The sequence below is a fragment of the Peromyscus eremicus genome, chromosome 5, assembly GCF_949786415.1.
Source record: "Peromyscus eremicus chromosome 5, PerEre_H2_v1, whole genome shotgun sequence".
Lineage (NCBI taxonomy): Eukaryota > Metazoa > Chordata > Mammalia > Rodentia > Cricetidae > Peromyscus > Peromyscus eremicus.
Genome location: NC_081420.1, coordinates 14,429,859 through 14,442,928, shown reverse-complemented (window position 1 = coordinate 14,442,928; position 13,070 = coordinate 14,429,859). Strand labels below are relative to the sequence as shown.

The 13,070-nt window shown below is 51.1% G+C and overlaps 1 protein-coding gene across 1 annotated transcript in view; it reads right to left on the bottom strand.

Moving 5' to 3' along the window:
- Positions 1-227: 227 nt before the first annotated feature.
- Fgd3 (FYVE, RhoGEF and PH domain containing 3) overlaps positions 228-13,070 on the bottom strand; it is a 69,536-nt gene continuing 56,693 nt past the window's right edge. Inside the window, exons 14-18 of the mRNA XM_059262977.1 lie at positions 11,987-12,049; positions 5,774-5,896; positions 2,693-2,833; positions 1,119-1,259; positions 228-502 (exon numbers count right to left, since the gene is read on the bottom strand). Of these exons, the coding sequence (XP_059118960.1) occupies positions 251-502; positions 1,119-1,259; positions 2,693-2,833; positions 5,774-5,896; positions 11,987-12,049 (720 nt within the window). The 3' untranslated portion in view covers positions 228-250. The remainder of the gene's footprint in view (positions 503-1,118; positions 1,260-2,692; positions 2,834-5,773; positions 5,897-11,986; positions 12,050-13,070) is intronic.

Genomic DNA, 13,070 nt, shown 5'->3' with positions numbered 1-13,070 from the left:
GGCTGAGATGACATTTGCTTTATAGTGGCCATTCTCCTCTGCTCTGACCACAATGCTGGGGCTGGAGCCAGAAGCCCAACTCGTGTCTAAGACTTGGGGAGTGATCTTGGGCCCACTGCTACTCTTCTCTGGGCCATCAGTCCATCCTCAGTGGTCCCGGGAGTCCTTCATTCCTTCATGTGACTTCTAAGGTCACCCCAAAAGAACACAGGGCACACACAATAACGGAAAGGACAGTAGGAGGCTCTGGTCATGGGGTGTCAGTGCTTGCCGAGGCTTGGGGCTGCGAGGCACCTGGTCTGTCCCCAGCCCTGTCCCCACAGGCAGCAGTGCCCAGAACTTCCAGCCAACACCGCTGCAGCTGTGTGGAGGAGGCGCTCAGCCACCAGGTCTGCGGGCCCCGATGCAGCTTCCACACACACCCTGCCTCCAGCCCCTCCTCAGGGTCGGGCACCGTTACAGTACAGCCAGAGAGAGGGATGGTATGCAGCAGTCTGCCAGCCTGCAGGAAAGACAGAGGGTCAGTGGGGCCTCCAGCTCACACCGGCGACCACCCAACCAGGCCCATGCCCAGGCCCACATAGTGCAGCCTGCCACCAGGACAACTGCAGACAGACTGCCTGACAGGTTTTCAGGTGGCTGGGAGGAGGTTTTGTCCATTTCACAGACCTCCCCAGATCCACGGCTTCCCTCAGAAACCCTGTCCCAGGTAGGTGAGGCAGGACAACTCCTGTGACTTAGCAATGGGGGTTGAGAGCAGCAGGACAAGGCCCAGCAGATGCTCATGCATCTGCCCAAGACGTCTGAATGAACGAAGGGGTGAGTGAATGAATATGTGTGGGGAGGAGGGCCCAGCCTCTATGTCCCTTGACTATGTCTGCTCCCACTCTGGCTGTCTTTGAGATTTTGACATTACAGGAACCCGTCTTCCATGAAAGGGGAGCAGAGGGTTACTCTGGGCGCTGGGAGAAGTGGAGGCCCAGGTCACATGACTGGAGAGGTCAAAGAAGTAGCCCAGACCTGCTGTGGGCACTTCAGGCTTGAGGCTGTGCACTGTGGTAGCAGAGTACAGCTCACAGCACATAGCCCTGGGCATGAATAAGGACAGGAACACATACCTGGCTGCCTGCCAGCAGGTCTAGCACCTGAGGATCTGACTCAGGGATGTCTGCCCACACTTCACGCCAGGTTGTACCATTGTCTGACAGACGCAGGGTGCTGCAGAGCAGGCTGGGCCGAGGTTCCGCAGAGGGAGGCTTCTGGAGACAGAACAATAGGTTGGTGGTAGTTTCGCCTGTAGTGTCTCTTTGTTACCTGAGGAGTCTGGGCCTGGCCCAGAGCCTGTGTTTGGAAGGAGGTGACCACAGAGACATGGCTAAGGCCTGGATACAGGCTGAGGCTAGCTTTATACGTTTCTAAGGGTCACTGGAGGCCAGTGGGTAGGTGCATGTGGTCTCAAGTAGGGTGTGGAGCTAGGCCTTCTTAGGAGACCATTCCAAGTCAGGACAACATCAAAATATCAAGGGGAAACCAGGCATGGTGCTCTGTGTTTATAATCTCAGCACTCGGGAGACTGAGGCAGGAGGATTATAAGTCTCAGGCTGGCCTGGGCTACATAATAAGACAATAAAAAAACAAATAAATCAATGGAGGAAGTTCAATAGTAAGTACAAGAGTATGGGTCACAGGGTGAGTGGACCAAACACATTATACCCTCCACCCTACACAGACTACATACCCCCACTCACCATATACATACATCTTTTCCATGTCACACATGTGCACACACACACACCTCACATACACCTCCTGTGGACCCTGCTTCCTTTCTGATGTGTTTTAGTGCTACCTTGGAAATAAGACCCCTGAGCACATGAACATGGTTCTGATACCTCTTGCTGGAGATGATCCACCCAAGACTCAGTGTCCCTCCAAGGCCTTAGGCCACATTCTCGGGACTCCCATAATACATCTCCAGATTGAGAGTTCAGAGTGAAGGCGGATCAGCAGGTGGGGCCAGAGCCTCATCTTCAAGGCCACTGTATCCTCAGTCCTTAGTAGTCTTACGCCCTTGGCTTCCTAGACACATCTACTGGCCAGGGTGGCAGGAGCTTTGACATTTGCTGACCCTAGCCCTCTTGGACTATCCCACACCATCTTTGGGAGGGAAACTGACATTTGAGAGAACTCCCAGGAGACCACAATGGCATGCATCAAGTGGAGACAAAGGAGAATGTATTTTTCCTGGAAAACAAAGGCTTCCTTTTCAGAGATGTCCAGCCACTCCATAAAAGGGGCTGTGTCCTTTAAGAAGAAAGGCTGGGAAAGTAGCAGCCACATTCAGGAAGAAGAGGTAGTAATGGAGGAGGAGCTGGCACCCAACCCCCCATCATTAACCACCAGCGGCACATCCAAGGCTCTACCTGCCCTAAGGTGAAGGAGTTGCTCCATGAACCTCAATGCCTAGATTTGGGGGCAGTTTCATGTTGCACCTCCAATCAGGCCCAGAGTGGAGCTGACATATTTCCGTCTAACTCCTAGGTGCAAATGGTTCCCAGGCCCTGGCCCTAACTAGTCCTGAGAGTCTTTAGACATGTACATACTCCAAGCATCTTTCCCTGATTCCAGACCTGTGGACCACATTGAGATGCCCCCTGCATCCATCCTGGTCCCAGGAACCAGGGACACCCACCTCTGCATTCTGTTTGAGCTCAGTGGGAGTCTCAGAGTTAGGGCTGGCAGGGACCAAGGGCTCTTCCAGGAAACACTCTCGGCAGACACGGCTTTGCTTACTGTTCTCAGCCTTGAACTCGGAGCACTTCCTACAGATGACCTGCAAGACAAGAGGGTGCCTTTGACCATGCATGCATCCTGAGCAGATGAGGAGGAAAAACCTGTAGAGGGAGGGGGCGATTCTTGTCCTGGGATGCTGGAAGCCACATCTAAGGGCAGAGAGTGACTTTAGTCCCCCTAGGTGCCCAGGACCTGTTTGCCTTATAAGGACCACCCGGAGTTCAGAAGCCCTGTATGTAAGAAGAGCATAGCCTACTCACATAAGAAGACCCAGGACACTGCCATTAAGAATATTCACACCAAAACCATGCGGGTATGGCTCAGTCAGTAAAGTGTTTGCTGGGCCAGCATGAGGACCTGAGTTCAGATCTCCACGGCCCATGTAAAAGCTGAGTGTAGTGGCTTGCCTCTAACAATCCCAGTGCTGGGGAGAGAGATGGGCAGGTGCTTGGAGCTCACTGGGCAGCCAGCCTAGCTGAACTGATTAGCTCTGGATTCAACGGGAGACCCTGGACCCCATCCCTCCCCCCTCGCTGGCAGACCCCTCTGCTCCTTAGAGCGCCATTCCAAGCTGTCCTGTCTCTCTTCTGCCTTGGTCTCCCTTCCTCCGCTGAATCTTTCTCCAAGTATGAGTTTCTTCTGTCTTAGGACCACCACACCTCCTTTCAGAACTCCGTTCTTTCCTTTGTCCTGGTTATTTTTACGCCTTCGGCTGACATTGCCTGGGTCACACCAACCTTGGCTTTCTTGTGGCCAAATGCAAGGATTATTTGGTCTGAACATATGCAAGTCTTTGAAACATGGGCGTTTTCCTGGATGTCCACCCCTCTCTGAATGGCCTCTGGTACCTCCTAACTCCATTTTTTAACTGGACAATCCCATGCAGGTAGTACCCTGAAACATACTGGCCCTCCCCACACTCCACATTAGCCAGCCGGCCAGGGATCTTTCACTTCAACTGCAGCCCAGGTTCTGGGTAAAGCATCCCTCACAAATCTTCCATTCTTTTTGTTTGTTTGTTTTTTGTTTTGAGACAGGGTTTCTTTGTATAACCCTGGCTGTCCTAGAACTTTTTCTATAGACCAGGCTGGCCTCAAACTCACAAAGATCTGCCTGCCTCTGCCTCCCGAGTGCTGGGATTAAAGGTGTACTCCACCACCACCCGACCCATTCCTCTTTTAATAGAGACCACAGACTCCAATTGCCTCCCAGGTGCTCCTACATCAGATGCAATCACTGCAACCCACTGCAAATCTGCTAGGAACACCGTGTTCCTCCTGGTCTTGATGACGTCTTTAAACCCATGCATTTGGACTGGAGCACCAGCCTATAGGCTATCTTGTGCTCTCCAAATTCCTCTTGCACTCATCCACTCACCCATCCGACCTCCTCTCCACCTACCATGCTTTCACCATCCACTTATCAACCCACCCATCCATACCTGTCTATCTATCCATCTACCATTCATCTATCAACTCATCCATCCACTCATCCATCTATCCACCTACCCTTCTAACATGCATTCATCATCCATCCATTGACCATCCATCTACCATCCTATCTAACCATCCATTATCTAGATATTTATCCACCATCTACTGTACATCCATCTCCTGCCCATTCATCCACCCACCCACCCACCTATTATCTATCTATCTATCTATCTATCTATCTATCTATCTATCTATCTATCTATGTATCTATGTATCTATGTATCTACCTACCTATCAGCCATCCAAAGATTCATTCTTTTATTCCTCCCTTTCCCCACCCCAGCCAACATGGTAAAATTTTATGAAAAGTGAAATCAGAGAACACCAATTTTCACATCCTCTGAATAAACAATTTCAAGTAATTCTCTCTCTCTCTCTCTCTCTCTCTCTCTCTCTCTCTCTCTCTCTCCCTCTCTCCTCCCACTTCAACTCCTCCCCCACATGCAAGATATCTAAGTCTAAAAATACTTAAACCATCAGTTCCTTCTTCAAGGATACTTTGAAGTTCAGTATTAATTAATGGCTCAGTTGCTCATCCTCAGGAGCATGGGCCTTGGGGTTGAGTGAGTAGGATTGGAGCTGGTATATCTGGGGGACACCAGTCAGTGGTGGCCCCTAATTGCATGACCCCATCAGACCTTCCTCACCATTGGAGCACTCCCATCATGGTCAAGCCCTCCACCTTCTCCTGCCTCCTCAACATCTTCCATAAGGACGCTATCATCACCTCTCTATCACAGGACAGAAACACTACATCTTACTCACTCCCAGCTTGGGCACTAAGGCTCCAAGGCTAGCAGTTTTACAGTTGGAAGGAATGTTGTGAGACATCAGAGCCACCCAGAAATTAGCTTTTACTTTAGAGGTTCACACTCAAGAACATCTATATGTAGGGGACAATGTTCTGGGTTAAATGTGAAATGTCTCCTACAGGCTCCTATGTGAGAACATTCGGTGTCTGGTGCTGTTTTGGACGAGTGTAGAAAACATTGTTAGAGGAAGTGAGTCATTAGGGGAAGGATAGGGCCTAATGTTTGATAGCCCAACACCACTTCCTGTCCACTTCCTGCTTCCTGACTGCAGATAGAACATGACCAGGTACTTCATACCCCTGATTGTCATGCCTTCCCTGAAACCATGGATTGTGTGCCCTCCAACTGTGAGCTAAAATAAAGCCTTCTTCTATTGAGTTGGTTTCTGCCAGGTATCACATGTTACAGCAATGAGAAAAGTTATACAGGGTTTGGGGGGGGGGGGCTGCCGTGCAGCTCACAGAGCCTACCAGCTGTGCACATGATGACTCTCAAGAAGTGCATACCACCCATGCTAGTAGTACATGCTAGTAGTGCATGCTAGTAGTACATACCAGTAGTACATGCTAGTAGTGCATGCCAGTAGTGGCTGCTGCCCACCCATTAGAACCTGTGAAGATTCAGTGAGATCCACCTGACCCCTGTCCAATCCACTCCCCTTTGCCCCACGCTCACCTCGCCACACAGCTTGCAGCGATACCTCCTCTTGGTGATGGAGTTGAAGGTCTCACCACAGCTCTTACATCCAGGCTTCTCTTTGTCACGTCTTGTTTTAGAGGACAACTTTCTGGACTCGATCTACAAGGAGGCAGGTGGCCATTATCAGCTTCGGAGTGTGAGCACGTGATGACCCACTGTGGGTGGGCAAGGGTGTGTGTGTGTATGTGGGGGGTAGCTAAGGATTCTATGAGTGGCCATGTCCAGAGCAAAAGTGGACATTGTAGACGGGGACAGGCAGAGTTAAAGCAGCCCTTCTCCCAGGGGCCACCCCAGTGCATCATGCATCACAGCACACACCGCCTGAAGTAAGGTTCCAAGAGGTCAAGACAGCTTGGCCAGTGGCTTTATCCGGTGTCTAAGAAAATATTGTGAAGCAAAGTGGAGGAAAGTGGTATGGACAGGAGTCTACACAGATGGCACCTGCTGCCAGAGCCTGGGGTGTCCTTGACTGCATCCCAGAGGGATCGTGTGACCCCTAGATCCGAGGGTCATTCTTCACCCTGTCACATGCCTAGTCTGTGTTGAGCACTTGGCGACAGGCACACCATATGCATAAGCATACATGTGCACCCACGTGCCTGTGTGCCAATCCTGCAGAAATAGGTCATGTGAGGAAAACAAGCCAGCTGAGGCTGTGTTCAGACTTGACCTCTTGCTATGTCTCCTGCAGCATGGCCTCCTGCCATTTTGTGAGTCCTTGTCCCAAGGACAAAGGTGGAAGATGGTCTTGACCTCCTCCCTCTACAATGTACCTTGTTCTCAGGTCTACTGTCAAGGCTTGGTGCCCAGTCGGTGGAGGGCAGGCATTCCTGACCTGACATGCAAAATCCTCACTCTCAAGGGCTCTGAGTCTTCCTGCATCTGGAACTGTACCCCTCACCTAGCCTCAGGACCCCCCAGCCCTATATAAGACTTTCCCATTGTGGCCTCCTCTCAGGAGTACTGAAGGGTCCAAGTGTTCATTGAGTCAGGGAGGCTAGAGGGGCCTAAGGCAGGGAAGAAACAGCCGAAAGAAGACAGAGGAGCAGAAGGATCAGGCCTGCTGGAGCCCTGCAGCTGCCACCTTCTACACATTCAGAATGTCCATGTTCCTGTTTCCTGTGAGGAATCTAAATGTCAAGGTGCTGGCATTAACTGGTGACCAAATAGCTCTGACATGTGGTGGCTCTCGGGGACCTCAGGCAGAACCCTCAACAGTTGAGAATGCAGGAGGCTCTGGGGGTCACCAGGGTATGCTAGTGGGGGCACTTGGGGATGGAGGAAAGGCTGAGGTGAGCTGGGGTGTGACCAAGAGCTCAGGCTCTGGGACCAATGGGGTTCAGACAAAGGGAAGCTCCTGAGGCAAAGAGCTTAAGATGTCAGGACTTAGTAGATTAGATGACAGAAGTCTCTCAGCTGCTTCTTCTTCTTCTTCTTCTTCTTCTTCTTCTTCTTCTTCTTCTTCTTCTTCTTCTTCTTCTTCTTCTTCTTTTTCTTCTTCTTCTCCTCCTCCTCCTTCTCCTCCTTCTTCTTCTTTTCTTCTTCTTCTTCTTCTTCCCCTTCTTCTTCTTCTTCCCCTTCTTCTTCTTCTTCTTCTTCTTCTTCTTCTTCTTCTTCTTCTTCTTCTTTCTTCTTCTTCTTCTTTCTTCTTCTTCTTCTTCCCCTTCTTCTCTTCTTCTTCTTCTTCTTCTTCTTCTTCTTCTTCTTTTCTTTTCTCTTTTCTTCTTCTTCTTCTTCTTCTTCTTCTTCTTCTTCTTCTTCTTCTTCCCTTCTTCTTCTTCTTCTTCTTCTTCTTCTTCTTCTTCTTCTTCTTCTTCTTCTTCTTCTTCCCCTTCTTCTTCCCCTTCTTCTTCTTCTTCCCCTTCTTCTTCTTCTTCTTCTTCTTCTTCTTCTTCTTCTTCTTCTTCTTCTTCTTCTTCTTCTTCTTTTGAGACAGGGTTTCTCTGTGTAGCTTTGGTGCCTGTCCTGGATCTTGCTCTGTAGACTAGGCTGGCCTCGAACTCACAGAGATCTGCCTGGCTCTGCTTCCTGAGGGCTGGGATTAAAGGCATGCACCACTGCCCGGCTGTCTCTCAGCTCCTTTCATCTAGTAGGCATCACCTGACCAAGACAGGGCTACCAATCTGTGTGCTCAGACAGGAGCTTTAGCCCCACATGGATCCCATGATGCTGAGGTCCACTGTGGCCCACCCTTCATGGGACTTGATCTCCAACCATGCCATCCACAACATAAGAGGCCTGGTTGAATTGCTGATCACAGGAGATCAGGTAGCCAAGGCATGATGACACCCATGTATATAGCCAAGGACAGGTCTCCCAACCAAGTGTACTTCCTTCATGGATGAGATTATCAGGCAGGGCTGATCAAAGGACCTGGACCAGATTTCCTGTCCAAGTGGTGCATGACAGGAAGTCTAGGTTCAAGACTGCCAGGAAGTAACTGGCAAACAGCTCCAGCCAAAAGCATCTCCAACATCAACCCAGAAACCTCCACTGAGGGTCAACAGAGTAATTTCCTCAGTGTCCCTGCTTTGGAAGGTTAGCTTGGTAGCTAAAGGGACCTCCCAGTAAGACAGATGTGAGCCCTAGTCAGCAGCCTATCTCAAGTCATACGATGACCCAGCAGTCCATTTGGACACAGGCTAAGGACCTCAGGTCCCGTTGGAAGTCATTCCAAGAGGAGGTGGCTAGGCTCAGCTGAAGCCAAGCCTGGCCCTCTGCTCCTCTAATGGCAATTCTGTTCTGGAGCCCAATGGCAGATACAGAATAGGGACTTATGGAGAAAAGACAGTTCCAGCATCACAGAGACACCATTGCTTTGTGGGTGATCAGGGACAGTGCTTCAATGACATCTTGGATAGGTCTAGGTCGCTCAGAGTAGGTCTGGAGCTCTGGGGGCAGGGGAAGACTTTTAGATTGTGATTTGTGTGTGTGTGTGTGTGTGTGTGTGTGTGTGTGTGTGTGTGTGTTTCTGTGAAGAGCAACTGGACTTTTACTCTTAACAGAATAAGGAAGCCTTTGAATTCTGCAAGGGTGCTTGCAAATCTTCCCAGATGGGGTTTGGCTTCTCTTAGGAAAGAGGGGCTGACAGAGGATGTACGTCAGAAGACACCTAGGCACAGGACACAAGCCCAGTACACTGAAGGGATTTGTTTTCCTCCCCAAACATGCCAAGAAGCGGCATAAATCTGGCACCCATAACCAAAACCCTTCTGATTGAAAATGAAGCCTTGCTTTTGAGTATCTTGGAGGTTTCCTCTGTGGTATACCCTATCATGTTGTTCGTGCAGGTCCACAGATGCCTCTGAACCATCCTGAGCTCACCAAAATCTCAGCTCAGCTCTGCTCAGCTCAGCTCTGCTCAGGGGAGGAGTCGAGGGGGAAGCTTATGGCCATACTGCACTGGAGTATCTGCTGTTGTGGACCTGTTTGTTGGAGGAAGGGCTGGCCTCTGCTTGGTTCAGTGAAGAGAAGGGACAAGGACATCAGAATTGGACATTGGGATGCTGTGGGGTGAATGTCGTGAACCTTTAAAAGGCTCTGTCCCGGGGCAGAAGCAGGCAAAGCAAATGGGACAGACGAGGTATCAAGTATGGCCGTGGTGCCAGCAGGTGTGGTGACCATGTCCTGATCCAGGCAGGTCCTGGGTATGGCTTGAGGCCTTGACTCTGGGGCTCCCAGCTGTCCCTTCCCGATCAAAGGACATGGGCAGCTAGCAAGAACAGCCTGTATTAGGTACCCTAGAGCTTTCCCATCTCTCTCTCAGAAGGCAGTAAAGCTGGAGTAGGCAACACTTACCCACGGTTTCAATCCAGAGCCAACTCTACTTCCTTCCAGCTGCATCCTCCTAATCTTGGCACTGACCCCCCACTTAGCCCCAGCTGTGGGACATCTCACTTGCAAGCACCACTGCTAATGTCCTCAGGGGCATCCCAGGCACACTGTTCCTATAAACAGTCCCTGTCCCCACCCTGAACCTCTGCCTGCCTGAAGCTCTTGGAGGCTAACGGTTCCCTTTCCAGGGCCTGTGGGCTTAGTCCTAGAGATTGCATGAACAAACAACTGGTGATCCCCTGGATGCCTTAGGAATCAGCTGGTCACCAGAGATACTTCCACAAGCCCACCCCAGGGCTGAGGACTGGACAGTACAGGAACAGATGAGTCTAAGGCCTCATCAGAGAGATGGTCATGGATAGCTATCCTGGCCAAAAGATGTGGGGCTGGCTTGGGAGCATTTCAGACTATGAGTTCACGAACTGCTGAGCCTGGCTTGACCAGGTGACTATGCGTCCCTCTGGAAGCTCAACTGTGGTACAGCCACATAACCACAAGCTTCAGGAAAGAGACTAACAGGATTGCATGGCTCTGGGTAAGGCCAACCTCACACTTGAGCGTGCACGTACACACACGCACAGACACTAGCTACTCAGAAGGTTGATACTAGGTTAGGTGGTATGAGAATGAGAAGTATTTATCAGGAACCCTGGGACAAGCCATGGGGCTTCCTGGAGGTAGGCAGAGCTAATAGTGGGTACAAAGGCCCAAGATTTGGTGGAGCCAGGGGAGGTGAGAACATGGCCAGTGAGTTGCAGGAAGCAGGAACATGCAGATAGTGCAGGAAGCCACTGGGGTGTCTAAATGTTTGTTTCCTCCTTGGATGCATGCAACACATTCAGATTTCCTGACTTCCAGTTTCAACAGAGCTCGACCTTGGGGTGCCTGTCTGCTCTGGGAGGCTAGACAGCAGCAGCATTTCAACAAGGGGCTTTCCTCTTGTCTAGTTCCTTTTTATTTCAGGGTCTGCCATGTTCTTTCCTCATCATACCTCTGAGATGTTTCAGCCCTCCCTAAAGCCCCACAAGCGTTCTCAGGTTGCCTGACAAACGCCAGCATGAGCTCACATCTGTGGGGCTTGGGGAAGCTGTGGTCACAAGGAAGGGGAGCAGCAACACTCAGGCCCACCCTGACAGGCCATGGCTCCATGCTGTCTGTGCACTGGACTCTGTCACACCAGCCCTCCTCTGTTCTCTATCCCAGGCGGCTCCTCCCACACCTGTCCCTCACCTGCTTCAAGGCAGCTCATCTGACTGACCTGAGCTTATGTCCTCCTCTTTATGGGGACAAAAACTCAGCAGTCACAACCTAACAAAGCCATATTTTCAGAGCTCCAGGGCCGAGTCACTAGCTGATCTGAGCCCCAGCCAGGTAGCTCTTTCCTGTCTCCAATGCAAGGAGATCCAGGCTATGCATGAGCAACTGAGAGATGGAGACAGTGTGAAAGAGAGACATAGAGACAGAATGAGAGACAGAGAAAGAGGGAGAGGTAAAGAGCAGGCACACTGGAGGGGAGGTAGGTGTGCAGGAGAGAACAAGGGACTGTGCCCCGTGGCAGTGTCAAGGGGCCCAGGGAGGAGCCCATGTCTGGGATGGGCTGGAGACACCTTACCAGTCACTCCCCTAATGCAGTAGTCCATCAGGATCCAGCCAAGATGCCAGGCAGAATCATCACCCCAGGCTACAAGTGAAGCTATGACCCAGAGTTGTCCCAACTACTGTTGTCATGGCTGTTTGTGACTGTCAAGCCCCAAAGTGATGATGTGGCTCAGGTGTTGGTACTCGAGCCACAGCAAACGTGTGTGTGCACCTCAGCCTATCACACATCCCCAAATTAAAATAAAGACTGCCCCTCCAAGTTTCCACGGTCAGTCCCTAGCAGATAGGCACAGGAACCTAGCCACCTGTCCCTGAGACACATAGGGAGAGAGATGGGGAGTTCACAGCTTCCAGAAAACCTGCTTGGTATGAGGGACAAACCTGTCTTGACATCACTGTCATAGGGAGCTGGCTCTTCTTTACTACACATATTGTCAAGGTGAAATTTACACACAGCAAGCTCCTAAGTATTTATACAGAGATCAAATGGTACACATAGTTGTGTAATATCCACCAACAGACACCCCATAGCCACCCCATAGCTATGGTGGGTGTCCACCATAGACACCCACACCTCCACCTCTGGTACTTAGGTCACCAGTACCTTGCCTCAGGCACAGCCTCACATCTGCACACCCAGGCCCTGAGAACACAGGAGAGGGCAAACTGACTCTTAGATCCTCACCCTCCAGGATCCTCGGTCTGACCCCTCCCCCACCTCCCACTCCTGCTACTCCCTGGGTGTCAGTCACTCACCCCTGCAGTCCCCCCATTGCTGTCGGCTACCCCTGCAGTTTCCACAGAGCTGGCACTCATGATCTGGAAGAGAACAGAGATCAGTGTGAAGCGGTTTCCCAGTCACATGGCATGGCCCGTGTAGCAGAAGACATTTCCTCCACCTAACACCCCTATGCATCGAGGGGTAGTGTATATGAGAGAACTGGTCTACTAAATGCTGGGACTCCAGAAGCCACATCTTCCCTGAACCGAAGACACCTGGGTGTCAGCGGGTGAGGCTGACTTGGCCCACTCTAATCCTGATACCAAAAAATCACACGTTGTGGAAGGGACTCTCCTCGTCCTTGTGGTGTGTGAAGAGAGTCTGCAGACTTTCTAATGCTCCAGGCCCAGCTGACTAACAACAGCCGGCTCTGTACCCTTTGTCTCTAAGTCATTGCCCTCAAACAGCTGACAGGCTCCTTCCTTCAAAGAGTGCTAACTTGTCCTCAAAAATATATCCAGGAAAAATGGGAGCAGATTTGATGCAAACAGATAAGGAACAGGCAGATCCTGAGGACAGGAGGCCAGCCAGTTGGAGGTGGGTAGACTGAGGAGTTAGGATGGGCCAGCTGTTCCCTCCAGGTGAGTGTGAGCAAAGCAGCCCATGAAGGTGGAGGGAGGGAGCGCAGGAGGGGTGAGCATCCTTGTTCTGGGGGGTGGGGTGGGGGTGGGCTCGTCCCAGGAGGTTTTGCTGCAATCTCTGGTGCAGCCTCTAGGGCTGTCCTCCCACAGGGCAGAAATCATCTTCCACATCGGGTCTGCTCTCTCTAATTCTGGGGAAACCCCGACATGAGGGACGTCCATCCATACTCCCTGCTCTGTCATGTCCTCTTAGTGTACCTCTGTGGCCACTTCGAGGGGATGGGGAATCATATAACCCTGGTTCTACTGGCAGAGGGCTTTGAGCTGACACCTCAGGGGTCCAGGGGAATTTGGGGAGAAGACATAAGCACAAAAAGACAGCCACTAGCTGTTCCAAGTGGAGTGTGTAAGAAGGGCACCATGACCTGAGGATGTTTGTACCACTGCAGTGGCCTGGGAGTGTCACTGAACTTCTGAG